This window comes from Phanerochaete carnosa (assembly GCF_000300595.1).
Source record: "Phanerochaete carnosa HHB-10118-sp unplaced genomic scaffold PHACAscaffold_11, whole genome shotgun sequence".
In the NCBI taxonomy this organism is placed as follows: domain Eukaryota; kingdom Fungi; phylum Basidiomycota; class Agaricomycetes; order Polyporales; family Phanerochaetaceae; genus Phanerochaete; species Phanerochaete carnosa.
This window is the reverse complement of record NW_006767638.1, coordinates 37627-63015: the sequence shown is the minus strand read 5'-3', so window position 1 is coordinate 63015 and position 25389 is coordinate 37627. Positions and strand designations below refer to the sequence as shown.

The following is a 25389-nucleotide window of genomic DNA, read 5'->3' as shown; positions in this document are numbered from 1 at the left end:
GTTCTGCAGCCCTCACAAGCAACCGTTGCATCTGTCTTGCGACGGAACGAAGCTGAGCAGTATCTTGCGGGCGAAGGCGGTGCGGTTGAGCCGCATAGTACTATTCTGACCTGGTGGAAGGTGAGCTGTCCTTGCTTTTGTACAAATCTTGTGACTGACTCCAACTCTTTAGGAGCACGCAGGTGCATTTCCCATCATAAGCCGTATGGCGCGCGACTTTCTGGCCATTCCCGCAACAAGCGTGTCAGTGGAACGACTGTTTTCGGCGTCTCGACACTTGTGTACCGATCTTCGCTCCTCTTTCCGGGCACAGACTGTCACAGAGGCTATGTGCGTCAAGCAATGGATTCGCGCAGGCCTTCTGGAAGTTATTCCGGCACGATCCTCAAAGAAAAAGTGATTGTACATATTAACTGTTTGTTTACTGTTTATAAACTGTTTATAAACGTTTATAACCGTTTACTGTGTGTTTACAAAAAAATTTTAAACGTAAACTAAACGGTTGGAGCCTTAATCACTTCAAACTTCAAAGGTCAAACAAAAGAAGAAAGGAAAATCAAACAAGAAAAGTAAGGGCTCAGCCGGGAATTGAACCCGGGACCTCCTGCAATTTCAGACTGAAGAAATCTGGGTTTAAAGACCCGAAGCAGGAATCATACTACTAGACCACTGAGCCTTGCTCACAGGTGAGAGTCATAGATATACTATTGACTTTGGAGAAAAACGCTAGTTAGTTTGTCACGTGCGACGGCCACAACGCGCGAGTCGCCTCAGCCTCTCCTCAATTCGCTGTGTTTTCGGCGCGTGAATCTTCCGCTGTACAAACCCCCTGCGCATCTATTTCCACTGGGGCTATGTTTTCTAGCACATCTTACCCGTCCAATACTTCTAGCTCGCATCAGAACCATGGTCAAGAACACCGACCAGGCTTTCCACATTCACATTCACAACCTTTCATGGTCGCGGGTATGACGAGTCAGGCGGCGATACATAGTCCGAGCTTGCGCTCTGGTGCGCTTGGTAGCACGAATGTTGGCGGCTCGCTGAGCGATACGCTTACACAGTCGAGGGGCCACTATCAACCCGGATACTTACTCGTAAGCTCCTCCTTGTTCGACACCACTAGTCTGCTAATGGACTGGTTGCATCGCAGAGTGCCAGTCAAAGCACTGTAAGTCACATCCTGCCTTATGTCTTACTCAAAATCCTTACTCTCTTACAGGCTACCTCTCAAAGTCCACGCTACGATGATGTCCCTGTTGTACAGACAAAAGCCAAAATGAACCACGCACTCAATGGTACATCTGCTGCTGATTTCGGAATGGACTCCATGTTTGAGACTTTGAGGTGTGTTGAATCGCAATCGAGCGCGGTCTTATTCACCCATCCGCGCTCTGTTAGACATCGCTCAAGACAGACGTTTGCCGACGAAGATGCGCCGCCGATGAGCTCGGTTAACGACATTCCAGACGAACTTTATGACGCTTTCGCATCTCGGCGCGGACCTTCGGTGAGATATCGCACTGGCTTTCCTAATACTGTCAACCTCGAGATACTGACTGGGCCGCGGCAGACGGTCTCTTTGGACACTCCAGTGCGCAATTCCATCTTCCGGCCATCTCAGAGCCAAATTCCTGCGACGCCAAAGGGTCATGCATCCGGAACGCCCTCAAAGAAGCCTATCTATGTCATCGTATTCGGTTATCCACCCGATAGATATAGTGCTGCAGCAGAATATTTCCGCTCGCTTGGCGACGCCACGGAGGTAGATCCCAATTTGGAGATAACAAATTGCTTCAGAATAGGTTACTCCAACTCAGCGGAAGCCATGAGGGCCGTGCGCAAGAACGGTGAGGTGCTCGGAGGATCATGGATGGTCGGTGTAAAGTGGGCTGTGCGTTCTTCTTACCCTCCACGGTATCCTCTCTATATTGACACGCAGTGAAAGGATCCGACCCAGGCGGAGGCTCTGTTAGGCACCTCGCTTCGAAGCCCATATGTTTCGCCGCCGGAAGCTTCCACTCCGGAGATCACAATGTCCGACTCTACTTCTCCGGCTCGCGGTTTTGCCTCTCAATCGACATCAGCCAACGCCGATTTGGCTCTTAGCACCGTGCACTCGCCCACGCTCAACGCAAGCCTCGGTACACCCATTAGGCTTGCGCCATCCGCATCCGCATTCAAGAAGCCCACGCCAGGAAACGGGCCTGGCTTCCCATTACCCAAGCCAGGAGCAGTGGTCGGTTCATTGCCTCTGCAGCCCGGCGGGACGCAGTCGACTCCGTCCAAAAGTGTCCTAGGTCAGGTGTCGGACTTGATTTTTGGGTGGTAACTGGTGCTTGGAGCGGATTCTTGATTTCTTGTACCGACATTTGTATGCCGCGTAAATCCGACTCGGTCCTGTGACTAGCACTTGCTGACTGCTGATCCACTGGTGGTCGGCTGTAGAGCCCACGCGTTAAACGAGCTGCTCTCTGCAATCTGTTTCTTCACGCCGCCCAGTACGCCGTTGTTGCCCTAAAGGAACACACAGCAGGGCCTAGCAGGGCTGTGGTATCATCGGGAGCACATGGTGTCACAACGCGAACCTGAGCTTGGATCTCATTGGACGCTGCATGGGCTCGCGTCTGTCGTGACGGGTGGATGAACGCGCCCTAATATGGTTCCTGTGGTTCACTCAGGCCATCGCACACTAAATCACCAGGACCCTGCGGCCACTTGGCAGCCGGACTCAACCAATTCTGTCCACGCCTTTCAACCACTACAGCACCCTACGGATCCTTTCCTGCGCAGAGATCCTCGACAGTCGCACGGGCATGCGTACCTATCATCTCCAACTTCCAGGGACAACAGCCATCGGTGGCTTTGAGTTTGTCCCTGCCCCCTTTTCAAGGGCACAGGGCAAGCCCAAGCCCGCATGATACGGCAAAAACAAGCCTCCAGGGAAGAGGATGCCGTTGGTCTCGGACATACGGGCTGGATGTGCTACGTCATGTTGCTTTGCAAGCTTGTCTTCCTGTACTTGTTGCATTCTCACCAACCTGCATTTTTTGTCGGGTGATTAGCTGAACCTTGATGCCGCCGTTTAGGTAAATCCTAGAACACGTGGATCTGTTACATCGTCTTCGCGGTCTGGTGGCCGCTTCAGTGGTCGGCGCTTACGGTAGGTTCCACTCTTCACAAGTCTTTCGCTGTCGCTCACGGAGACCTAAGAAGTTGCGATGGCTGCGCAGCCGGTAGCAGCGTGGGCCAACAGGGGTAGCAAGGCAAGTAGCATCATGATGGACGCCAATTTTGTTTCCCGGAGCTACCTCCTTTGCCAACTGTTGCCGAGTGGCCGAGTATCTCACGTACTTAGTTAGTTGCCACAGTCCCCGCGAGTCAATCACAATGCAGACCTGGTTGCCCTGTTCCTAACGGCAGAACGCTGACATGTCCGGAAAAAAGTGTGGTCGGAATCCTTCATAGGCGACCAATTTTTTTCTTTACGTTCCCAACCTCCCCCACTCTCCTTCGCCCCCGTTTTGAATGCTCTCGCGGACATGCAGACCTTCACTGCTCGTTCAGCTGAGTTGAATCGCGTCAACTCTCATGTCTTCGTGTCACCTGCCGACATCATAGCTAATGGACCCGACCCGTCCTCTCCTTCGTGCGTAAGCTGCCAATACAAGGCTGTTCCGTTAGCTGATGTTCGGACGAACAGTGTTATAATAGTTTTTGGGTGGTGTAGGTTGCGTCCTTTCGTCCGCTAGAGCATAAGGCTAACCTCTCGCAGTCAATGCACGACTCTCACACGAACAGAAATATGTAGATGGCTTCAAAAGCATCTATCCAACTTCCACACTCGTGCTCGTGAAAGCGGACAGCTCGTGGCTCTGGACCTCGCAAGCAGGTCGGGTGAGTGATGATTTCCGAATTTCGCACGGCAACCCGAATTGATCGGAGACGGTGCACTACGGCAGGAGGCCCTCCTTGAACCAGCGGCGGACCTTGTGGATAGGATTAGACTTGATGAGGGGAGGCAATGGCGTGGTGTCCTTTTGCACGCAATGTCCAATGGTGCGTGCCTCGCAACGAGCGGCGAGATGTAACTCACCGCTTGGATAGGCGGCGGGATGCAACTTCTCGTCTTCTCTAAACTTCTTGCCAAGCGACCAAAGACGCCATCAGGCCTTGGCGGCCTGAATCCCGCTGCGCTTGTGCTTGACTCAGTGCCAGACAGTAATGGGCTTCGGTGCATGGTCGTCGTCTTCACTCAGGCAGTACGCAGCCCCGTCAAGCGCGTGCTCGCCGTGCCTATCCTCGCGCTCCTGTATTCGCTCTTCGCCATCTCGTATGGTCTCTCGCCGGTACTCGTTGACTTGCGCCGACGGCTCAATTCGCCTGATCTCGTCCCGCTCGCGAAACGGATCGGCGAAGAACGCAAGGGGCGCGGTTCGACGACCCCTGGCCAGGGTGACGTCCCACGACTCTACTTCGCGAGCAAGGCGGATACTATGACGCGCTTCAATCAGGTGAAGGCACATATGGACGAAGCGCGACGTCTCGGCTTTGACGTGCGCGCGGAGATATCTGAAAACATCCCACATGTGTCACACGCAAAAGTCGATCCTGAGGGGTACTGGGGTGCAATCAAAGCTCTCTGGAGAGACACGCGTAGTGCGTTGCCAACAGCGAAGCTCTAAAAAGATATGGTGAGTGTACTGACGCGACTTGAAATCTCTGCCACTGACCTGCGGTAATGACATAGAATGATATGACTCAAGACGCTTCAAAATTACGACTGGACCATGACTCCTGACGTAGTTTACATCAGTAGCACTAATTCTTAATTCTCGACCTGCGCTCCGAGACTGTTGCTCTGCACGGAGGTCTTTTGTTGCCTGGGTTTTACTACCATTTCTCGAGGTAATTCGCCACATAGATGGAAGTGCGGCTACTTTATTGTCATGTGTACAATTCTCTTGCATAGTTCTCCGAGTATCGTAAGCGTGCCCTCCTATACCACTAATAAAACCACTGTACTAAACTGGTGTGTTTCACTATTAGCACCAGTAGCGTTGCCGCGAATAGGTATAAGCTACTCACCGAGGAAGTCCTAGGCCTGACTAGGCCTGACTACGACTGCTGAAACGGAAAGAGAACTGAGACTTGCCGCGGTCCGCCGCGATGTGTCGCGACACCTTTGACGGCCGCCACCGCCTAGCGCCCGTCCCGACCGCAGTAAGTCGAAGTCTCATGATCCTCTTACTCCCAGCCACCTTGTAGCCCTCGACGACGTAGGCGTTGTCGAGTCATTGTCTGACCGCTTCAACGACCTCGACTTAGCCATGAACTCTACAGAGCCGGCCCTGGCTCTGCTCTCGAAGTCGCAAGTCAACTACATCACCGCGGCAAAACCACTCTACTATGTCGCTCGCCCCTCACTCTCAGATTGGCTACCAGACCACCTGCTGTCACTAGCGGCGCCCGTCATCGCATACTGGGCTGCGTCGCTCTTTTTCCATCTTCTCGACATCTCCAACTGGAAGGCGCTTGACCCCTATCGCATTCACGACTCCGAGGAGGTGAAGTCGCGCAACCTTGCGTCGCGTTGGGATGTCCTCAAAGCGGTCGTACTCCAGCACATTGTACAGACGGCGGTCGGCTTTTGGTGGATAGAGGACAAGCCTTCAGGAGATCTGGTAGACCATGTGGCGAGTATGGCAAGAAAGGCCCCTGCATTGCTCAGCATCTTGAGGACGGTACTCGGAGACCACCAAGGCATGAGTTTGTGGTTGACCTATGGACACGAAATGCTGTACTTCGTGTACTGGTGGGCAATACCTACTGCAAAACTCCTTTTCGGCATGTACGTCTGCTTCTTCCTGACATCTAGCCACCTGTTCTAACCCTGAATGAAGGTTCATCATCGACACATGGGAATACTTCCTTCATCGCGCCATGCACATGAATACGTTTTTGTACAAGACGCTCCATTCCGTGCATCACCGCCTTTATGTCCCGTATGCTTATGGGGCACTGTACAACCATCCACTCGAAGGCTTCCTCCTCGACAGCGTTGGCGCAGTTCTCGCCGAGACTATCGCGTGTATGACTACTCGAGAAACTATCCTTCTCTTCGCTGTTTCGACGCTCAAGACAGTGGACGACCATTGTGGATATCGCTTCCCTTGGGATCCTCTGCAGATGTTCTGCGAGAACAACGCGGACTACCATGATATTCATCATCAGGTGTGTGGTGTGTTGCCCGTGGTGTTCTTGTTCTGACTAGCCGTATCCAGGTCATCGGTATCAAGAACAATTTTGCACAGCCTTTCTTCGTTCACTGGGATGTCTTGCTCGGCACTCGGATGACGAGGGAAGACATCGAGATCAGGAGGAGGCTGGCGCGCAGGACAGAGTAACCGGATGGCATGCTACGCTGGCAATGAAAACCCTCAAGAGGCTTCTTGTAGCAATCGTACACTATCTTATCTTTTCTTTGTTTTTTGGGTATGTATTCCTATGTTTTACTTCAATCTTACCGTAATGGTGTCCCCACATAGATACGTAACTTATATCTCAGTCCAATGTCTTGCATACTATTAGTTCTTGCGTTAAGGTCGCTCTTGCAGAGAAAGATGTGTTGGGTATGGACACGAAATGCGAAGGTTGTAAACGACATCAAGTGAAGTAGTACTGCTACCAGTTTGCCAACGCCTCTTTTGTGAGGGGTGTCGTCTCCATCTCGTGTTCGTACTCCACTTCCACACGAGGTCCCCGCCGCGCTTTCTTCTCCGGCCTCTTCTTCGGTGGCTTTGATGGCCTCGTAGGTGCTTTCCGCTTGCCGAGCGTGACCTTACCCTTGCCCTTTGGAGAGTCCTCTTCCTCTGAAGGCTCGTCTTTGTCCTCGCCTGACCCCTCTTCCTCGTCCGATCCATCGTCTTCCGACTATAAGTAATATTAGCATAACGCGATGTCCGCATAGTCCAGGTACACTCACGAAGGCATCCTCCACATCACTGAGCCCATCCTCGTCCCCGCTGATATCACTCACGAACTCACGATCGCCCCAGCCCTCCTCTTCCTCCTCCATCTCTTCTTCTTCGTTTTCCTCCTCGCTCTCTTCGTCCTCAAGCTTGACGCCTTCTTTATCCGCCTTCTCTCGGTCGAGCACCTGCCGCCATACCTCCTCGTTCACATTCAGCGGGGCGTCGCCGTACGCCTTCGACTTGAGGCGTTCGAGCAGTTCGGCTGCGATACTACGCTCAAGCTTCGCAGCGGACAGCGCCTTGCGTTCACGTGTTGCCTCGCGCCGCTCGAGCTTCTTCTTCACGCCGACGAGCTTAGGTCTAGAGATACCAAGTAAGCAAGGGAGCAGCGCAGGGCGAAAACGAGACACACTCTTGTCGTAGCCGCAAGCGGCGCATTTTGATGAGGTACTGCGTGATTTTCGTTACACGCTGCTTGCATTTGTGGATTAGGAAACTTGGCCAGTGAATGAGCTCCTTGTCGATCTGTGCTTCCGTCATTAGTCCGCCTGGCCCTCGCATCATGCAGAGTTGTTACGCACTTGTTCAAGGGCGGTAGAGTAGTTATTTGCTAGCCGTATCTTCTCCCACATGTTTTTGGGTGAATGTGCGCGCTCAATAGTCTTGATGTACAGGTATAGCACGCCTGGGACGCGATGAGTGTCGAGGTCCCAAAACAAACGGGGGGAGTGAGCCCACCTTCATGCTCTCGTACTGTGGCATATCTTGAATTGGCCAGCGGACAGCTCTGGCGTGTACAGAAACCCGTCACATTGTACTCGTTTCTGCAGAAGTTCTGCGTGGTAGTTCTGAGCCGGACGTAAAGTTAGCGAGATCAAACGACGGCATAGCCGAAGTCTCACTCACTTGACTTTGTACGAGCAGAATTGTGTGTTAATAACAGACCATATAACGTCGTCGCTCTGCATCTTGAATGGGCGGGAAAGCAAGGTGTCATCAATCAGAGCGAACGGTGGAAGGCACAAAACTTGAGCAGCGTCTGAGGAAAATATGAGGGCCGCTCGCTGATTGGCTGAAGGTCCGCGTGGCGCCGCAGGCGCCTGCGCGTACTGGACCGTACGCCGCCTGTATCTTGGCCCTGACACGACCATCCGCCGCCCGCTCATTACACCCAACGCTACAACGACCCATAATCTATCCATCTGCAGCAATATACAATATGCTCTACTACGCTCTCTCAGGAATTGCAGGTGCTTCAAGGATGCCACTCGCCCAGTACGCTGGTCGTATTCCCACCGTGGGGCCGAAGAGGGCCTTGCACAGCTCGCCGCCGCGACTAGAATTCCACTTTGATACACATCACTTCGTGCAGCGGCTTGAGAGGGAAGGTCTCAACCGCAAACAGGCGGAGGGCATCATGACCGCGATGGCCGAGGTCATCGACGAGAGTATACGGAATATGACGAGCAATATGGTCACGAAGGCGGACCAGGAGAAGGTCCGCTTTGTCCGCCATCTAACCTCGAAATTCATTCCTGAAGTGCAGAATAGCATCATTATACCCAGCAAGTTGACTTTGCGCAGCTCAAGTCGGAGCTGCAGCTCATGGAGAAGAACGATCTCGCAATGCTCAAGGCCGAGAACGACAGGCTTGTTACGGATATCGAGAAGCTCAAGCAGAGGCTAAGGGAGGAGATCACGCGAACGCAGGCTGGAGTGCGGCTCGACCTAAACTTGGAGAAAGGCCGCATGCGCGAGCAGAGCAGTGGTCAGGAACTCAAGATCAAGGAGGTCGATACGCGGATTGAACAGGAGATTGCTGCTCTGCGTACATCGATCCAATCTTCCAAGGTGCGTCGTGCCTAACATCCTTGTGGACTTCGGAGTTTATAACCAATCAGGCAACAACCTTGCAATATCTTGTCGGTTTCGGTCAGTTCGTCGAGTTTGTTCTGAGTATCATTTGCCAACAGCTGTCTGACAGTTACCGGTTGTTCTGCTTTGCTCATGGCATACCTTCGTTTCCGTGTGTGAGTGCGGATATAAGTGGAGAAGGGATTCGAGGAGCTGTTTGGAGTGGAGATGAACAAATGGTCTTGTGCCTAATGATTGGGGACGAAGTACGAAGAGGCTGGTGGTGCAAGACGCGGATAGACTCACGGCGCATGTTGCGACGGACACGCCACTTGAAATTTAGTGAGCAAATCAGTTGATTCTGGATGTGCTGAAATTCTAATTTTTCCGTTGACTGCCAGTACATAACATCTATATCTTAGAGACCCATATGGAATGTATCAACAGCCCTAATCATCCAGGGGCGGCAGCCTGTCCGAGTCAACATTCTCTCCTAAAGCAACACGCTTGAATAAATTGTAGGCGCGATCAAGGTCGTCATTCACAATGACCAGATCATGCGCGTCCTCTTTTGCATAGTCACATTCCTTCAGGGCCATCGCTAGCCGCTTCGCAACAGATGCCTCGCTTTCGGTGCCACGACCCCGCAAGCGATCCCGGAGGGTGCTCAGGGATGGTGGCGAGATGAAGAGGTATACAGGATTGAGGTCGGTGTTTTTGACTTGCCTAACACCCTAGAGACGATTACACGGCAATCCGCATCTGCGGTATTCCGGAGATATACAGGCCACGTACCTGTGCTTCAATGTCGAGGAGGCAGCGGCGACCAGCGCCAGAGACCTCACGCACTGTCATGAAGGATGTGCCATAGAAGTTGCCTGAGAATTCTGCATGCTCAATGAAAGCGCCTTCATCGATGAGCTTTAGGAACTCATCGCGCGAAACGAAGTAATAGTGTTTGCCATGGACTTCACCGGGGCGGGGAAGGCGTGTGGTGTCTGAAGGACGGCAGAGGTTCAGTCGCAAAGGATGAAAGAGAGCCAGAAGTGCTCACGAGACACGCTGAAGCCGAACTTATCTGGGAACTCGGCGAAGAGGCGTTGAAGTAGTGTGCTCTTGCCTACGCCAGATGGACCGGACATGACGAGAGGCCGAAGAAAGTCAGGGAAGGGTGGCATGCTGGCGGCGTTACTGGACGAGTGTAAGGACAAAGGAGCGACTTGGAGAGGATGAAGAGCAGAGAACAAGGCGTGCAGGAATGGTGACAGCTACGATGCAGGACTTGAGAAAAGCCAGGCGAATTTTGCAGGGAATAAACGAGCCGCTAAAACGAGTTAAGGTATGCGAGATTACATAATGTTGAGCTGCATGGTCAAAGAGCGCCCATTTAGCGGTTGCCAAAGTTGTCACAGAAAGTCACAGGCACTGATACGCTTTGCGGCGTCACGCTACGGTCACAGTGGACCAACTCCTTTGCTTGTCTCTGACCGCCATTCCTTTCCGCCGGCGTCCCTCTCCCTCTGTCCCTCCAGCCGTGGCCGACGCTCCCGTCCTTCCCGCCCTCTGATCCACCAACCTGCTGCACGAGATTTTACGACAATCATGGGCGCCGTGTGCTGTCGACCAACGGTCCGCTTCTCTTCATCCAGCCCTGTCTGACTTGTCTGACCCAGATTGTTGGTCTACTCTAGCCGATAGACTTCGACGGGGATGTTAACCTCTTCCACTTTGTTCTTCTTCGTTGTGTAGGCAAGGGAGCATTCGGCAAGGTTAGTACGCCGTATCTTTCGCGGGGTATTACCGCTAAGCACTCTGTCCGGTGCTGTAGGTCCGCGTGGTACAGCACAAGCAGACACGCGAACTGTACGCACTCAAATACATTAACAAAACCAAATCTGTGAAGATGAAGGCTGTGGCGAACATTATACAGGAACGAAGACTATTGGAAGAGGTGCGCACTTCCGAGTTCCGTCTGCGGCTTATCTCACAGGACTCCCCGCAGATCGACCATCCATTTATTGTGAACTTGCGTTATGCGTTCCAGGACGACGAGAACTGCTTTTTCGTGCTGGATCTCATGCTGGGAGGGGACTTACGATGTGAGTCTGCCGCATTCGAAAGCTCTGTGAGACATAACCCATCTCCGTGCAGTCCATTTAGAACGGCTAGGATCCCTACCGGAGGAGGTCGTGCGGTACTATGTAGCTGAGATCTCTTCAGCGCTGGCCTTCCTTCATGAGAAGAAGATCATTCATCGGTATGCCACATTTTTTCCGCTGAGGCTGTCTTCTCACGCTCCTGCGGTCCTGCAGGGACCTCAAGCCGGACAACATTCTTTTGGACGAGCGGGGTCACGCACACCTAACTGACTTCAATATCGCTGTACACTATTCCGAACGTCGTCTGCTTCATGGTGTTGCGGGCTCGATGGCCTACATGGCACCAGAAATTCTGGCGAAGAAGGGATACACCTACACCGTTGATTGGTGGTCACTTGGTGTATGCGCCTACGAACTTATTTTTGGAAGGCGCCCATTCCGCGGCAAGACAAACAGCGATCTCACGCACAGCATCGCTAAGGACCAACTGCGCTTCCCGGAGGACGCAGAGTCAAAGTGCAGCAGAGCAGGACTGCAGGCGTTGAAGGGGGTGAGTTGGCTCAATATCTGGGCTATCGATTGCGCCGCTGCTGTCCAGGCTACCTCGCGTTGGACTGTCCGGTTGTGACTACAGCGTCACAGTTAAGACATTGATTGATGCCACGAGGTTTTCGTTGCTGAGCGGTACTGACATCGGTCCCTACGCCAGTTCCTCGATCGTGATCCCGCAAGACGTTTAGGATGCAAGCCAGACGGTGAAGGTTTCGCAGAGCTTAAGACACATCCGTGGTTCGAGAGCGTCGACTGGGACACCTTGGGGGATAAGACGCAACCAGCGCCTTTCGTACCGGACGTACGTATTCATTTATATCGGTTACGGTTTACCGGGGGATCATTGGTCTCTAATTATCACTGACGTCTTTTGATGATATGTTTCATCTTCGACAACAGTCCAAGAAGGCCAATTTTGATGCATCCCACGAACTCGAGGAGCTTCTCTTGGAAGACAACCCGCTGAAGGCGCGCCAACGCAAGGTGCAAGATATCAACAACCTCAGTGCAGAGATGCGGCAAATGGAGGAGCAGTATGTCTGTTGTTTGCTTTCCTAATTCAAATCTGACAGCTACTTTCAGGTTCACTACGTACGATTTCAAGAGGATGCAGCGCCGCTCATACTATCCACAAAATCAGCAGATAGTCTCGACCGTTACCGCAACCTCTTCCTCCGGCGTCGTATCCTCACGGCCAGTAACACCCACCACAATGGCAGGTGACGGTGACATCCGCCCGGACAGCGTCAACGGGTCTGCGTATGGCCATAAACCAATGCACGAAACGGACGTGATGACGATGGACTCGAACGCGATGCCCATGCACGATATAACAGCAAGCGAGAAAGGACTGGCCTGCTAAGAGACTCTCGTCTGGTCGCTTTCTGATGCTGGTCACTCTGTTTTCTCCGAACGCCTGGGATCCCTGTCCCACGCCGCCCCGGTTATGCGCTTCCCTTCTCTTGGGTGAACACATATCGATATCCCTATTTGCACTAATTATGGTGGGCCGCGTCCTCCGCCGCAAATGCCTCGGTTGAACTTTCATATCTCCCCAACCCCACTGCAACAGCACGTTCCCCATGTATACCTCATGCAAGCTTCGTTGCCGGCCTCACGCTCCCTTGTTTCTGGCACCTGTCTTCCATCCAGTTTGCGTGCGGCCCTTCCCCCGCCGTCCTTCGCTCGGCTGTACACTCTAGTATACGCCCTAGAGTCGATGTTACTCAGCTAGCTGCGCGCGTGCTGCCTGGTGAGCGGCTGCTATGTTCACTCCTTTAGAACCTTCCGGGCCTCTCATCTCTACCAGTTACTATCCGCGTGTTTCACCCTTCTTTCGCCAACGTGTCATTTCCACAATTTACTAGTTTACATATATCGGTACATTCGGTAATTAGCATTGTCATCGACTATTCTCGATCTCATCACAGTGGCCCACTCATGTATTTTGCTTTACGTCGTCTCCTCCTTTCTTCTCAGGGTGGATAGGAACAGAATAGGTCTGTTGCAACGTCGCTACAATACCACCTCGTTGTCGCATCGGCTGAATGAGCTTCATTCTTGGCGTGCACTGCCAGGTCGTGGTAAGGCCTGCGCGTACTAACGTTAGTGTAGGCTAACATATTCATATCTATAGGGCGCACGAAATCATGAATATGTCCTCGGCGGATTCTTCCAGCTATATGACGTCTATTCTAGCGTGGTGGATGATGAGCTTCCGTGGCTACAAGGTCGCCATGACTAGGTATCTGCATTCGCCTCGCAAAATAGGTCTGGCTGCTACCTCTCTCGACCGCAAGTTCGAGCAAAAGGTTCAGACCACGATGACAGGTAAAGAGGTGTGGAGGATGTCTGGTCGCTTCCCGTTTATACTGATGCCGACATGCTGTGAGCAGGTGCGGAGAGCACCCGTTAGCCATATTTAATGCACAATGCCGTACCAATGAACTGCTGCTTATTCTCTACACGTGCGAGACTCCGTATACTAACCGGATACTTTACATAGTAATCAGACTTCTGGCCTCTTCAATATTGGTTTACTGGAATCAGCAACCGAAAACCAGTCATCGCTCGCGGCAGCGCTCAGCCATGATGCGCTAGCAGAGGTTTTCGTGTAGTATATATCTTTGGCTGCTCCAGCTACATGATAATCAGACTCGTGCACAATGCAGACTCAGCATCGGGGGCACATCTTCGAGGTTATTGTTACGCGCATGCGGCCGATATGATCTTTCGTCGCGCATAACAGTCAATCGTAAACAGTGAACTACTACTATGTAGACAAAGAAGTCATCTCGCGTCTCCTCAGACAGGCGGCCCGAAGAGACGTCGGAGATGAAGATTCGTGGGATCATTGATCCGCTGGGTGCGGAGGCGTCTGATCGCAGCTTTGAAGAGCCCGATAATCTTTGCTCGAGAAGCATCGTCCCTCCAGTGCTCACAGTCCCCCAGTCCCCTCCAAGTAGAACGCGCCTCGGATGTCCCTCCCGCCCATCGACAACGCCTCGCATAGCTCCATTCTCTCAGACAGCCTGCGCAGGCTCCAACTCAAAGAGCGGATACCCTCTTCACTCGTCGAGCCTACGAAGAAGCATCGAGTCAACAGCACGGAGGGGCTGGACGCTACTGGGGAGATCGCTATGCTGAATAGCGAGCCATCGAGCCCGAGCCAGCTCCAACGCCAGGCTCACGGACATGTATATGAAGGGTACGGATTCAGGCTGTCGTCTGGGGCAGCCACGCCATTGAATAATTCAACTGCTGGGGCAAGCAGTCCCTTACCAGATCCTAACGGCCTCGGTTGGCCAGGTATGTCTTCTGTTCCTAAGTAGCACCACCATCTCCCTCACCAACCGAGAACGTTACCCCACCTGAAGCAAAGTCCACGCTTGCACGCCTCAATGCTACCCCAGAAGAGAGAGCTGCACGCGAAGAGAAGCTGGCAGGCGCCGTACGAACACTGCTCGAATGCATTGGCGAAGACCCAGACAGAGAGGGCCTTGTGCGCACGCCGGCGCGGTACGCCCAGGCATTGATGTATCTGACAAAGGGCTACGAGGAACGGCTAACAGGTACATTCCCTCCCTATTCCTTTCCTCGCGTTCCCCATGCCGACCTCGCTCTGCAGACATAATCAACGACGCTGTGTTCGCCGAGGACCACGACGAGATGGTGATTGTGAAGGACATAGACATCGCGAGTCTGTGCGAACACCACCTCGTGCCCTTCACCGGCAAAGTCGCGATCGCCTACATCCCGAACAAGCTCGTGCTCGGCATTTCGAAGCTCGCGCGCATCGCAGAGACATTCTCGCGCCGGTTGCAGGTCCAGGAGCGCCTCACGAAGCAGATTGCCATCGCAGTGCAGGAAGCGATCAAGCCGCGCGGTGTTGCTGTGGTTATGGAGGCGACGTGAGTCTTTCCTCTGCTCGTTCATTCGGGTCGCTTTGCGCTGGACGGCGCGTCTGTTGCGATGTTGCGCCACGTATGACTCGGCCCAAATTGCTGACGCCGCCATTCTCACCCGCAGGCACCTCTGTATGACTATGCGCGGCGTCCAGAAGCCCGGCTCGTCCACGGTCACCTCGTGCATGCTTGGCTGCTTCCGCACCCAGCAGAAGACGCGCGAAGAGTTCCTCACGCTCATCAGGGGCCGGTGAGGTCGTCCCCTCCGGTGTCTGCCATGGTTTATTTGCCGGGCCCCGTGATACCCTTCGATTCGATTCGAAGTCCACCCACGCGCGTCCTTCAACAAGGGCTCGCGATTAATTTATTTCACTCCATCACATTGCACTTATTCTAGCGGCACACTTGGCTATGCCCCGCGTGTATCAAACGATTCAACTCACCTATCATGTTTTCAACCACATCAAGCCTCAGACTACCACCGTCTCGACACTGTATCAATTCAACATTGGGCCTTTGTTTTTCCTAACATGATTTTTCTCTGTCGACGTTTGCAAGTTTGTAATGACTCAGATGGGCGCATCGGATTAGAACCCACAAAAACTTGTATCTTACATCTACTGTCGTATACTGATGAGTCCGTACAACTCTGGATTCACAAGCTAGCATGCTATGTAGGACAAAGATGCGGTGTCATACATTGTGTATGTTCGTAATCGATAGCTTTTTTGCTATGGCGTGTGAACGTGATGGTCGTATGGGTGTAAGGCTAAACGAGGCCAGCCTCCTGTGCAAGACTATAGAATGCCGTCTCCTTTTGGGCGAGCAAGCTTTTAGGGGTGTCGTACTCGATGACGCGGCCGGCATCCAAAACCAGGACGCGGTCAGATTCGAGAATAGTGTTCAGTCGATGCCTGTATGCGTGGTCGGTAAGTATCCCAAGGCTCATTTGTAGGGCACGTACGCAATCGTGAGCATCGTGACGTCCTTGAACTGTGGTCCACGAATAATCTCTTGGATCGCACGGTCGGTGTCTAGGTCAACCGCAGAAGTCGCTTCATCTAACACAAGGATCTTCGACTAGAGGAATATTTGCAGTCAGGACTCGCATGCCCACTTCCTACATTCGTATACAGACTTACCTTCCGCAACAAAGCCCGTGCGAAGCACAGCAATTGCCTCTGTCCGGCGGACATCGACGAACCGCCCTCTCTTACGGCTGCGTCCAAACCTCCGAGCAGGGACTCAACAAATTGCTTCAAGTGTGTCTAGCCATTGCCGTCAGCCTCCCTGTGGTACCGATATAGGGAGCTGTAGATGAATACCTGCTCAAGAGCCCACCAAAGATCAGCATCTTCCGACGCATTTGTCGGGTCGATATTCTCGCGTATCGTGCCCTCGAAGAGGTCTGGGCTTTGCGGGACAATCGAAATACCAGAGCGTACTGTCCTGTTGTTAATCACAGGGAAAGTTGGAGTGTCGGAGGGACGTACGCTTATGGAGGCCAACCTTTGTGACGTCGACGCCGTCAATAACAATGGTGCCTTGTGCGGGCTCGATGATACGGAATAGAGATAAGAGAAGCTGAACAGTGTCAGCCTTACGGTGCAGGACGTACAGTATTCACACTTACCGAAGACTTCCCAGACCCTGTTCTGCCCACCACACCGATCTTCTCCTTGGCATTCTACAGTGATTTATGTCAGCGGATGAAAGTAGCTTCGCGAGCTGTTGGACTTTAGACTTACAATCTTGATGTTGATATCCTTTAGGACCAGGTCAAGACCAGGACGGTATCTAGTACCATAGTCCTTGAACTCGACCTCGCCCTGGGACGGCCAGCTCTCAGGGTCGATGCCAGGCAGCTCAGCAGGGGCCTCCGGCTCAAGCTCGACATAGTGCAGGATACGTTCGACGCTGACGATATTCTGCTCGACCTCGCTAATCGAACGGACGACCCAGTTCTGTGAGTCTTCCATGAGTATTGCGGCTGTACAGGTAGCACGACAGGATATACCAAGGAGCTCGTTGTATTCAACGCGTATGACAAGACGAAGCCGACGAGGCCCGCATCGACGCCAGTCGTCATGAGCGCTGCGATCGACAGCGTCGCAGCGATAAAGATAATCGTCGCACCGACAAACTCAAGACGAACAGCGAGCCAGCGGTTTACGGAGATGCTCGGCAGATAGCAGATCTGATTGCGGTCTACGCGGCGCTCGTTTGTAGAGATGAAGACCGATTGCTGGCTGAACGCGCGGATGGTCGACAAGCCATTGAGGGATTCGGAGAACCAGGCGAAGATGGGTGAGCGCGAGACAGCGTCGAGACGTTTGAGCTCTCGAGAGGTGGAGAGGTAGTAGCTGCGGATAATATAGTGAGCGCGTGGGTGTGGTCTAGAGACGTCGGTACTTACATCATTACCCTGACATAGAACCAGGCGAGAGGAGGTACAGCGACGAGCTATTTGGGGTCAGATGGGCGTATGCATGGACGGGTAGAGATTACGCACGAAGAGTGGGAAGTTGTAGCCAACGACCAAGACAATCATCACGGTAACAAACAACGTGCGGACCACATTCTGAATGACACGCGCGAGCACTTGATCAACGACGTAAATATCACGCGAAAACAGGTTGAGGATTCTGTACGCGATAGTCATCAGTGCTGGTCATGCAAAACATTTGACGAGTACAAACTCACCGTCCAGTGGGAGTCTGCTCGAAGAACGACATCGGCGCACGCATCACAGCGTACAACATCGAGTCATGCAACCTCCTCGCACTCCGAATCGCGCAGAATACCCAAATCAAGATCGCCGCCGCCGCACTAAGCAGGGTGCTCGAGAGTGAGAACAGACCGTACTCGATCAGATACCTGCCGACACCACGGTTGCTGCCCTCCTCTCGATTGTGCTCGCCCCAGTCACGGAGCGTGTTGTTTGCGGCGACAGACACGACCTGGCTCAGCGTCATCGCGAGCACGAACAGGGTAAAGCCGATCTTGCTGGCAGCCTCGATGTACCGGACGTAGACGTCCTGCTTAACACGGCCCTGCTCCATGTGCTCTTTGGAGGGCCCAGAGTCGCCGGAGGACGATGTGCGCGTAGTTGGCGAGGGCACGAGCACGGCCTTAGCGAAGCTCTGTTTGCGCTGTAGCCTCTCGTTGACGTCTTCGAGGCGCTCGACCGTGAGTTCACGTGAGTCCACTGCGGTGCCTGAGGATGGAGTCGAGCTGTCGCCGTTCAGGAAGGGGGTCGCGATGCCAGAGGACGTCAAAGAACCGTGTCCTTTACTGTCACGGCCAAAATTAAGTGAGCCAGCGTCATTGAATAGCCGATAACATGAGGACGCACATTAGCTTGTACAGCTCGGTCGCTGAGTTGGCTGTCAGCTCGTCGAAGGATCCACTCTCAAGGATCAGACCACGTCGCAGGTAGACCAATTTGTCAAAGTGCTTCAGGAACGCGATGCTGTTCGTGACGATGATCCGTGCCTTTGTGGCAAGCAAACCGTACGGACCGATCACCTGATCTACGGCGAACCTGTCAACAAACTACCATAAAACATTCTGGCTGATAATTACCAAAGACATGCCGAGCGACATGTGAATCAACAGCAGCGAGGACATCGTCCAAGATAACGCTGGCAGTGGGTGAGTGGGAAATACTTCAGAGGAAAATGAGAAAACCCACAGGTCCGCTCTGGCGTACACGGCCCTAGCAAGCGAGATACGGGCACGTTGACCGCCACTGAGTGTGATACCCTTCTCTCCAACTTCGGTCATGTCACCCTGCGGCATGAGCGCAAGGTCCGGTCGGAGGGCACACGCATCCAGCACCATGTCGTAGAACACCTCATCGTACTCGTACGAGAAAACGATGTTGTCACGGATGGTCGCGCTCATAATCCTTTGAGATAGGCCGTCAGTACCCATGGCTCTACAATTAAAAGCATACAGCTCTCACCAAGGGTTCTGCGGGGCATAGGAGACACTACCATTCAGCTGCACTTCTCCCTCAATGCGCCTCATCTCGCCAACAATAGCAGACAAGAGACTGGTCTTCCCGGCACCGACCCGGCCGAGCACGCCGACGAGCTCACCCTTCTTCACGGTAAGATTGATTCCCTCCAGGGTCGGGCTCTGCGCGTCCTTATTCCACGTAAACTCACCATTACGGATGTCGAGCACCTCATCGCCTATCTCAAGCCTGCTCTTCGTCACGACGACCTCGCGCGCGTCCGGCTGGAGCTCGTCCGCGCCGAAGAACGCCGAGAGGCGGTTGATGGACACGAGCGCCTCGACGATGTTCGACGTGACCTGGCTGAACATCGCGAGCGGGAACTGGAGGAGCATGAAGAGCGAGATGCTCGGGAAGATCTTGTCACTCGTGAGCGGCGCATCTGACGTGAGGGCGGCCGTCGCGAAGCTGCTGAATGCGACGAGCAGCGGGATGCCGGACCAGAGCGCCATATTCAGGCTCGTCGCGATGCCAATCTTGCGGAGCATCTTGAGCTCGAGATCGTTGCGCACGAAGAGGATCTTGCGCATGAACGCGTTCTCCCAGGCGTAGAGCTTGATGCTCTTGATGTTGGCGAGCAGCTCGCTCATAAGCCGCGTGCGCTGGTCGCGGTTCTTCATCTGCTTCTCCTGCATTTTCTTAAGCTTTCGCGCGATGAACGTGTTGAGCGGGACCGAGAAAACCATGATAGCAACGCCGACAAAGGCAGGCCAGCCGAGGATGCTGTACAGCGACGTAAAGGCCAGTATGATCTGGAAGGGTCCAGAGATGGCGATTAAGCCGTACGTGCAGAAGTCCTGGAGTCGCACGGCGTCCACAGACATGAGGTTAACGATGTCGCCCGATGCGCTGCTGCGCCCGTCGTTCGAGAGTACCAGTGCCTTTTGGTAAATGGCTGTTACGAGACCTGCGCGAACACGCATACCAGTATCGAAACAGTGTTGGAAGTACTATGACGCACACCTGAGCCTCATTCTAAGAGCAAGCGAAAAATGAAGCTTACTTGGTTCAGGATAGCGGTCTGGCAGATGGATGCACAAAACATGATGACAGCGATAGCGAACCCTTCAAAGGGGCTGGGCGCGCCGTTCTGAACAATACCGTCTGGCCTGGCACTTTGATAGGCAGAAATATACGAGAGTAGCCAACGAAGAAGCTGAGGCTGCAGGAAAACAAGACAATCCTGGACGAGTTTGAGGAAGCCGGCGAAAGCGTAGGGTCCGCCGTATGCCGCAAAGAGGGCGACGGCAAGATTTTTGCTGCAAGGCGGTTAGATGGTGAAACATCGATCAAAATAGCTTGTGCGCACTGCTTTTTCATCGACTCCTGCAGCCGTTTCCCGAGATTTGCCGACTCGTCCTTAGGGACCAGGGACGGCAAGTCTTCCTCGGTAATGTATCGGGTCGCGCCCTTCTTCATAAGGCTAGACATCCAGGAGAATGTACAGATGCTGAAGATATTGGCCGTCAACAGAGGACTCTCATTGTCCGCAACTTCAGGATGGTCCTCTTTTGTGAATTCTGAGCCGCAGCACTCGAGAGCGAACGCGATAAGTCCACAGCCAGCGACGACAGCCTTCAGGAATATGACCAGATGCATCGCAGCCCAGTGTGACATCCATTCTGAGCGAGCCCAGACAAGAAGACCTGCGAGGTATGCTGGCCAGAAGAGCAGCAAGAGGCTTGACGAGGTCCGCGAGCGGTAGTGATTGAGGTAGGTCAGGGGAAGGGCCAATAGGAGCGCGATGACCTCAAGGATGTAAGACTGAATTAACGGAACCGGTCTACGGATGGCGACCACAAGGACAAGGTTCGATAGACTTGCACCGAGTGCTAGTGCGAGGATCGTCTGTCCGATCACACGTTCATGTCAGGTTGTGATGCATCTGGCAGCATGAACGGAGCACGCACAAGTTTTGCCCACAGGATCCATCGGCTTTTCCTGCTCCTCGGATGGCCCTCAAAGCTGCGGAAGACGGAGACCCTGAAGGCTGCAAACACGACGAAGATGACAAGCAGAGATGACAGGATGACGCCCTCTTCGAAGCACGGAGTGAGATCGAATTGCCTGAGCCGTGAGACGGGGCCCCAGCCCTCTGAGTCGTGGCAGATGACCTGGCCTGCCATTCGACGTTCGTGAGAGGCGATGGGAGGCTTGAGCACGGCGAGTGCGACAGCGATTGCGCAAAGCGTCCCCAGACTTGCCGCCCGGCTCTTTGTATAATTATCATATGCCCGTGCTGAGTAAGGTCAAGGCGCTCCCCGACGCGTCGCGCGCGTTACTATGCGTCCTAGCCAATCAACGAACTCCTTTTAATCCTCTTTGAAACACCCCCCAGCATCGGAGTCCGCGTGGCGGTTCTTTCCGTTGTCCAGCGGTACAGTACTACCTTAGAGCGCTCAAAGACTGTGGAATTTGCTTTTCATGCCCTTTACCATGGCAAGATCCAGGTCCTAGCGAGCTGCTATTCATTTGTTTCGCCACGAAGAGAGCTACATCTTCCCCTTGAACGCAACACTGCGATGCCAAACCTCTGGGTAACTTGTGGTCATCCTCCCGATTTCCACATATCTCGGCAACCTAGATATCCGCGGGCGGCGCCAAGGCGAGCATACTGAAGCTCACGCTCGTCGTGTCCTTCATGTAGTTGTCCTTGATGTACGCCGCCGCGTCCGCCAACAGATCATCGCACACGCCGCGGTCAACGGGCCCCGCGCGCCGGCCGTCAAGTTCAATGAGTCTCCGCGCTCCCTCTGGCGCTGGCACGCCCTGGTCGCGCGCAGCGGTGTCTGGAGCCTGCACGAAGCACGTAAAGTGTAGATCGACGCTTTCGCTGATGTCTGGCGCCGCCGTCTGCCCCGACGCTGCAGCCTCGGCGTGGATGCTGGCGAAGAGCGGCGTCGTCTCAAGCAGCTTGGCGCGCTCCTCTGGGGTTTTGTCTGCAGACACACGGCGTCACGCCCAAGATGAGAGGCGGGGATGTAAAAAGATCGCACCTTTGCATTCGTCGATGAACTTTTCGAGCACACTCTCAGGCTCGAGTGTCACGTTTGACTGCGTGGGCGTTCGATGAACGTGGCTCCCGAAGAGTAAATGATCGTCCTTACGTTCAGGAGCGCATGCAGGAGACCCATTGTGCCGCAGGCGTTTTGGATCTGGGCACCACAAAAATGAGTATCGAGCACATTGAGATGTGAAGCAGCGTACCGTCTGCTTGATCCACACGATCGTAGGATCTATAGGGTGCTGCCCCTCCTTTGCGATCTTCTCGTCCTCAGCCTTGCGCTTCTCCTCATACTCCTTGCTTATCGGAAACAGAAGAACGACTGCCTTGACAGGTTGCGGTACCATACCGAGCAACTGCAACGCCAAGAATGATCAACATGATGCTAATGCGCACCAGTGATCTGGGTGCGCACATTGGGGTCGAAGCCGTAGACATCGGTGAAACGGTCCTGCTCGAGTACGAGTCCAGCCTTGCCGGACCACTGGGCAGTGAGCGAATACGCGCATTTAGCTCGATGTGCCGTCGGCAATATGTGCACATAGTCTCACCGCATTCATCACCTACACCAGAACTGTAATTAGCTTCCATTCACCTGTGCATCCGGCTAGACTGACCTCGGGATTGCTTTCAAGAGGGATCCAGCGTGATACCATCGTGTGTAGAACTTGGACACTGAGAAATGGAATATGTAAGACCAAGCACAAAGTGGTAGTCCAGAGCGAGAAGTGCAGATATGTCCTCCTTCAATAGGACAACGACGTCATGGACGTACAGCCGCATCAATTGATGCGCCCTTCCATATCCAGACCCTTCCCGCTCGGCCGTGCCAGCAACACAAACCCATGTATTCCGAAGCATGTCTAGATACAAGCATGTCTAGGTAGCAAACAAGCGCAAACACTGTCCATCAACTTGGAGCCAAGAGCCCAGCATGACGAAGCTCAGATCTTCTGCGTGCCCCGTCTTTTGGCATACATCTGTCTCGAAACGATCAGACAGGCTGCGCCAGCGAGTGCTACAACCTAGAGCATTCAACCACACGCTAAGCCCCAAGGGCCGATGCAGAAAAATGGATCGCTCACCCCGCTGAAGGCTATTGGCTTCCCCCAGTTATTACCCATGAACAACGCTCCGGCGATAGGTGTTCCAGTGAGCATGGCCCAGGATGTGATAAAATATGCGACGCCTATACGAACACTGGCGCATCCGGCTCGGCTTTTAATAGCAGGCTCATCGCGCCGAAGGGCACAGCTCACCCAATCTCGTTGATATCCTTCGACATGAGCGCCAGCGAGGGCGGCAGGAGGGAGAGCCCTGTCTCGCGCTGGTCAGCCGCTCGATTCATGGGATGCGGTCTGAGCACGTACATCCACCAGAGAAGAAGCCGTACACAATAGCGAAGATAACTGCGCCTGCGGTATTCGAGGCGCCGAACATGGCGAAGATGAGGGCCCCTGTGACGACTGCGGCGGCGCAGAGAAGGTTCAACGGTCCGTACACGTCTCCAAGCGAGTTTAACAGTGTGCGACCAAATGTCGAGGCGCCGTTCAGGATCGCCAGCTGAAGGAACAAGGGTCAGAGGGAAGGGCGGCAAGAAGATGTGGGTAGAGGCGCACGGTGTAAAAGGCAAAAGTTGAGGAGAGACCGTGTAGAGTGACGAAGAGTTGTAGATAGAAGTCTGGCATGCATGTCATATCAGAGCACATTCGGATGGCTTTGAATTACTCACAAGGCAAGAACAGTCCCCAACAAATGAGGAAGATCCTGTTATGAGCCCGTGAGCCCTCGGTTGGTACACAGTTTGCATTCTACTTACCCAGCGACAGTGATCATGAACGGCGCATCCGTCAACTTCTCTTTGAGGTTGAGCTTCGGACGATTTGCGCGTGTCTTCGCGTTTGGGAAGCGCGTGCTCATGAGGCAATTCGCGATGGCGAGCAGGCCCGTGATCAAGAACGCCGATGCACGAGTACCCCATGCAAACCCGATCGAACTGTGAAGGAGCCGGTTTATCATGATGGGGAAGACGACGCCGCCGGAAGAGGAGCCTAGCTGAGGTGATGAGATAGCGGTGTAGGATAGATACGGAGAGACCTGCCCGTAAAAGTTATACCCATAGCCAGCGAGCGCCGCTTCTTCCAGTGATGTGCCTGTACAGAGATAGCTGGGATAAGAACCAAGCCTCCGCCAAGGCCCATGCCGATGCCTTGAGAGAGTAGGACCTGGTAGTACCGGCTCGTGTCCGCCAGAGAGAGCATAAACATCCTGACAGCATGAGTTATGTGTCATTCATACCCCACCTATACGACAGGAGCACGCACGAAAAGACGTAGAGCACACTCCCGCTGATGCAGACGTGGTGGAAGTACCCTTCGTCAAGGAGCTTGCCGGAGAGGATGCCAAGCATGAACATCAGGCAGAGCTGCAGGGAGCCTATCCAGCTTATGTTGGAGGCGGAGGACATGCCTGTGAGTGTGTACAGGTCTTGATACACACCGAAAGAGCTGGCGTAGCCGAACGTTGAGAAGCAAGCGAGCCATCTATTGCAGCACGCAACATGAGGTGCGGAAAGCTGCCCACGAGAGGGGCCAGAGAACATACCCGCCGGCAACACACATCCAGGCACGCAGACCGCCATCTGGCGGTTCGTCTGTGGCATCGGCCGTACGAACGTTAGCCTCAAGGGCATGCGCCGTCACCGAATCCTGCGAGGGCTTTTCCACCAAGGTGGCCATGACTCTGGACGGACGATGTTCGTGAGGAACCCAGACCGATCCTGGTTGCTGTCGAGGGCACCTGGGAGTGCACCTCCAAGGGCAGCTGGCACATGCACGACGAATTCCCAAACATGAGAGACGAACGATTTCCGAAGAACTTCCCGTGCCGGGCGGCACCAGTTTACGCATGTCACATGGACGCGTCCGTGTCAGCAACTAACAATCCAACTGGACTGAGCTACGACAAAGCTGAGGAGACAGACGAGAGGAAAGTGAGTGAGGAAAGACCAGCTCGAGTCTGGCTTGTTATTGAGCAGTATGAGCTCCTTATATACATGTCAGACTGAATATTTAGAATATCCTACGAATATACGGAGGTGTATGGAAAGTAAGAGAATACCATGGAATCCGGGAGAACCATCCGGAATGTGTAATATTCATGACATTACCCCCCCATCTAGAATCGTGTCCTCACGATTATTTACCCGTCAATCCAAAACCTCCTGATCCTCGTTGAGTCTCTATTAAACTTGACACCTCCTCGATATCGCATGACGCAATGCGTTCCAAAATGACTTGTGCGATTCGATCGCCGGCGTGTACCTGGAATGGTTGATTGGTGGAGTTGATCAACACTACACGCACTTCTCCGGTGTAATCTTGGTCTACCACCCCGGCGCCGACATCTATTCCTTTGACTGCTAACCCACTTCGCGGTGCAATTCGTGCATAAGTTCCGTGAGGAGCACGCATGCTATGCC

At 53.6% G+C, this 25389-nt stretch overlaps 12 protein-coding genes and 1 non-coding gene across 13 annotated transcripts in view; 7 read left to right on the top strand and 6 right to left on the bottom strand.

Moving 5' to 3' along the window:
* The first annotated feature begins 165 nt into the window (after positions 1 to 165).
* Positions 166 to 453, top strand: PHACADRAFT_263627 (uncharacterized protein). The gene has a single exon (XM_007400580.1). The coding sequence runs from the start codon at positions 206 to 208 to the stop codon at positions 398 to 400; it is 195 nt and encodes a 64-aa protein (XP_007400642.1). The 5' UTR covers positions 166 to 205; the 3' UTR covers positions 401 to 453.
* Positions 454 to 573: 120 nt separating this feature from the next.
* PHACADRAFT_t142 lies at positions 574 to 676 on the bottom strand. Its single transcript has one exon. It is a non-coding gene; the product is annotated as a tRNA-Pro (tRNA).
* Positions 677 to 822: 146 nt separating this feature from the next.
* Positions 823 to 2407, top strand: PHACADRAFT_263626 (uncharacterized protein). The gene is made up of 6 exons (XM_007400579.1): positions 823 to 1097; positions 1154 to 1171; positions 1223 to 1347; positions 1402 to 1510; positions 1574 to 1894; positions 1949 to 2407. Exons 1-6 carry the CDS (start codon positions 855 to 857, stop codon positions 2330 to 2332), a joined length of 1200 nt encoding a protein of 399 aa, XP_007400641.1. The 5' UTR covers positions 823 to 854; the 3' UTR covers positions 2333 to 2407.
* Positions 2408 to 3542: 1135 nt separating this feature from the next.
* On the top strand, positions 3543 to 4685 carry PHACADRAFT_104693 (uncharacterized protein; the record flags this gene model as incomplete). Its single annotated transcript, XM_007400578.1, has 4 exons — positions 3543 to 3726; positions 3776 to 3897; positions 3963 to 4059; positions 4108 to 4685. The coding sequence occupies 4 exons, from the start codon at positions 3543 to 3545 to the stop codon at positions 4683 to 4685; spliced, it is 981 nt and encodes a 326-aa protein (XP_007400640.1).
* Positions 4686 to 5049: 364 nt separating this feature from the next.
* PHACADRAFT_263621 (uncharacterized protein) lies at positions 5050 to 6579 on the top strand. The gene is made up of 3 exons (XM_007400577.1): positions 5050 to 5851; positions 5904 to 6234; positions 6285 to 6579. Exons 1-3 carry the CDS (start codon positions 5331 to 5333, stop codon positions 6405 to 6407), a joined length of 975 nt encoding a protein of 324 aa, XP_007400639.1. The 5' UTR covers positions 5050 to 5330; the 3' UTR covers positions 6408 to 6579.
* Positions 6579 to 7986, bottom strand: PHACADRAFT_152270 (uncharacterized protein). The gene is made up of 6 exons (XM_007400576.1): positions 7881 to 7986; positions 7713 to 7822; positions 7556 to 7659; positions 7387 to 7499; positions 6986 to 7334; positions 6579 to 6933 (listed from the first exon to the last, which is right to left on the bottom strand). Exons 1-6 carry the CDS (start codon positions 7940 to 7942, stop codon positions 6685 to 6687), a joined length of 987 nt encoding a protein of 328 aa, XP_007400638.1. The 5' UTR covers positions 7943 to 7986; the 3' UTR covers positions 6579 to 6684.
* Positions 7987 to 8171: 185 nt separating this feature from the next.
* PHACADRAFT_263618 (uncharacterized protein) lies at positions 8172 to 9075 on the top strand. Its single transcript, XM_007400575.1, has 4 exons — positions 8172 to 8472; positions 8526 to 8825; positions 8876 to 8906; positions 8959 to 9075. The coding sequence occupies exons 1-4, from the start codon at positions 8194 to 8196 to the stop codon at positions 9006 to 9008; spliced, it is 660 nt and encodes a 219-aa protein (XP_007400637.1). The 5' UTR covers positions 8172 to 8193; the 3' UTR covers positions 9009 to 9075.
* A 122-nt stretch (positions 9076 to 9197) lies between these two features.
* On the bottom strand, positions 9198 to 10066 carry PHACADRAFT_263617 (uncharacterized protein). The gene is made up of 3 exons (XM_007400574.1): positions 9883 to 10066; positions 9624 to 9826; positions 9198 to 9562 (listed from the first exon to the last, which is right to left on the bottom strand). The coding sequence occupies exons 1-3, from the start codon at positions 10004 to 10006 to the stop codon at positions 9278 to 9280; spliced, it is 612 nt and encodes a 203-aa protein (XP_007400636.1). The 5' UTR covers positions 10007 to 10066; the 3' UTR covers positions 9198 to 9277.
* A 270-nt stretch (positions 10067 to 10336) lies between these two features.
* PHACADRAFT_263615 (uncharacterized protein) lies at positions 10337 to 13016 on the top strand. The gene is made up of 9 exons (XM_007400573.1): positions 10337 to 10457; positions 10520 to 10597; positions 10657 to 10779; positions 10831 to 10927; positions 10980 to 11085; positions 11141 to 11477; positions 11637 to 11780; positions 11879 to 12012; positions 12062 to 13016. The coding sequence occupies exons 1-9, from the start codon at positions 10431 to 10433 to the stop codon at positions 12339 to 12341; spliced, it is 1326 nt and encodes a 441-aa protein (XP_007400635.1). The 5' UTR covers positions 10337 to 10430; the 3' UTR covers positions 12342 to 13016.
* Positions 13017 to 13946: 930 nt separating this feature from the next.
* Positions 13947 to 15479, top strand: PHACADRAFT_263613 (uncharacterized protein). The gene is made up of 4 exons (XM_007400572.1): positions 13947 to 14287; positions 14356 to 14550; positions 14607 to 14889; positions 15008 to 15479. The coding sequence occupies exons 1-4, from the start codon at positions 13957 to 13959 to the stop codon at positions 15135 to 15137; spliced, it is 939 nt and encodes a 312-aa protein (XP_007400634.1). The 5' UTR covers positions 13947 to 13956; the 3' UTR covers positions 15138 to 15479.
* A 39-nt stretch (positions 15480 to 15518) lies between these two features.
* PHACADRAFT_263609 (uncharacterized protein) lies at positions 15519 to 20528 on the bottom strand. Its single transcript, XM_007400571.1, has 17 exons — positions 20214 to 20528; positions 19908 to 20163; positions 18851 to 19854; positions 18578 to 18793; positions 18469 to 18527; positions 18239 to 18416; positions 17587 to 18177; positions 17396 to 17528; positions 17300 to 17346; positions 16901 to 17246; positions 16632 to 16847; positions 16517 to 16570; positions 16377 to 16467; positions 16209 to 16327; positions 16026 to 16151; positions 15848 to 15963; positions 15519 to 15797 (listed from the first exon to the last, which is right to left on the bottom strand). The coding sequence occupies exons 1-17, from the start codon at positions 20501 to 20503 to the stop codon at positions 15653 to 15655; spliced, it is 3987 nt and encodes a 1328-aa protein (XP_007400633.1). The 5' UTR covers positions 20504 to 20528; the 3' UTR covers positions 15519 to 15652.
* An 822-nt stretch (positions 20529 to 21350) lies between these two features.
* On the bottom strand, positions 21351 to 22611 carry PHACADRAFT_263608 (uncharacterized protein). Its single transcript, XM_007400570.1, has 7 exons — positions 22526 to 22611; positions 22460 to 22471; positions 22324 to 22392; positions 22112 to 22264; positions 22012 to 22059; positions 21901 to 21958; positions 21351 to 21843 (listed from the first exon to the last, which is right to left on the bottom strand). The coding sequence occupies exons 1-7, from the start codon at positions 22562 to 22564 to the stop codon at positions 21485 to 21487; spliced, it is 738 nt and encodes a 245-aa protein (XP_007400632.1). The 5' UTR covers positions 22565 to 22611; the 3' UTR covers positions 21351 to 21484.
* Positions 22612 to 22734: 123 nt separating this feature from the next.
* Positions 22735 to 25389, bottom strand: part of PHACADRAFT_178098 (uncharacterized protein) — a 10786-nt gene continuing 8131 nt past the window's right edge. The window contains exons 4-9 of the mRNA XM_007400569.1: positions 23728 to 23959; positions 23641 to 23675; positions 23528 to 23589; positions 23279 to 23471; positions 23168 to 23225; positions 22735 to 23108 (exon numbers count right to left, since the gene is read on the bottom strand). Of these exons, the coding sequence (XP_007400631.1) occupies positions 22943 to 23108; positions 23168 to 23225; positions 23279 to 23471; positions 23528 to 23589; positions 23641 to 23675; positions 23728 to 23959 (746 nt within the window). The 3' untranslated portion in view covers positions 22735 to 22942. The remainder of the gene's footprint in view (positions 23109 to 23167; positions 23226 to 23278; positions 23472 to 23527; positions 23590 to 23640; positions 23676 to 23727; positions 23960 to 25389) is intronic.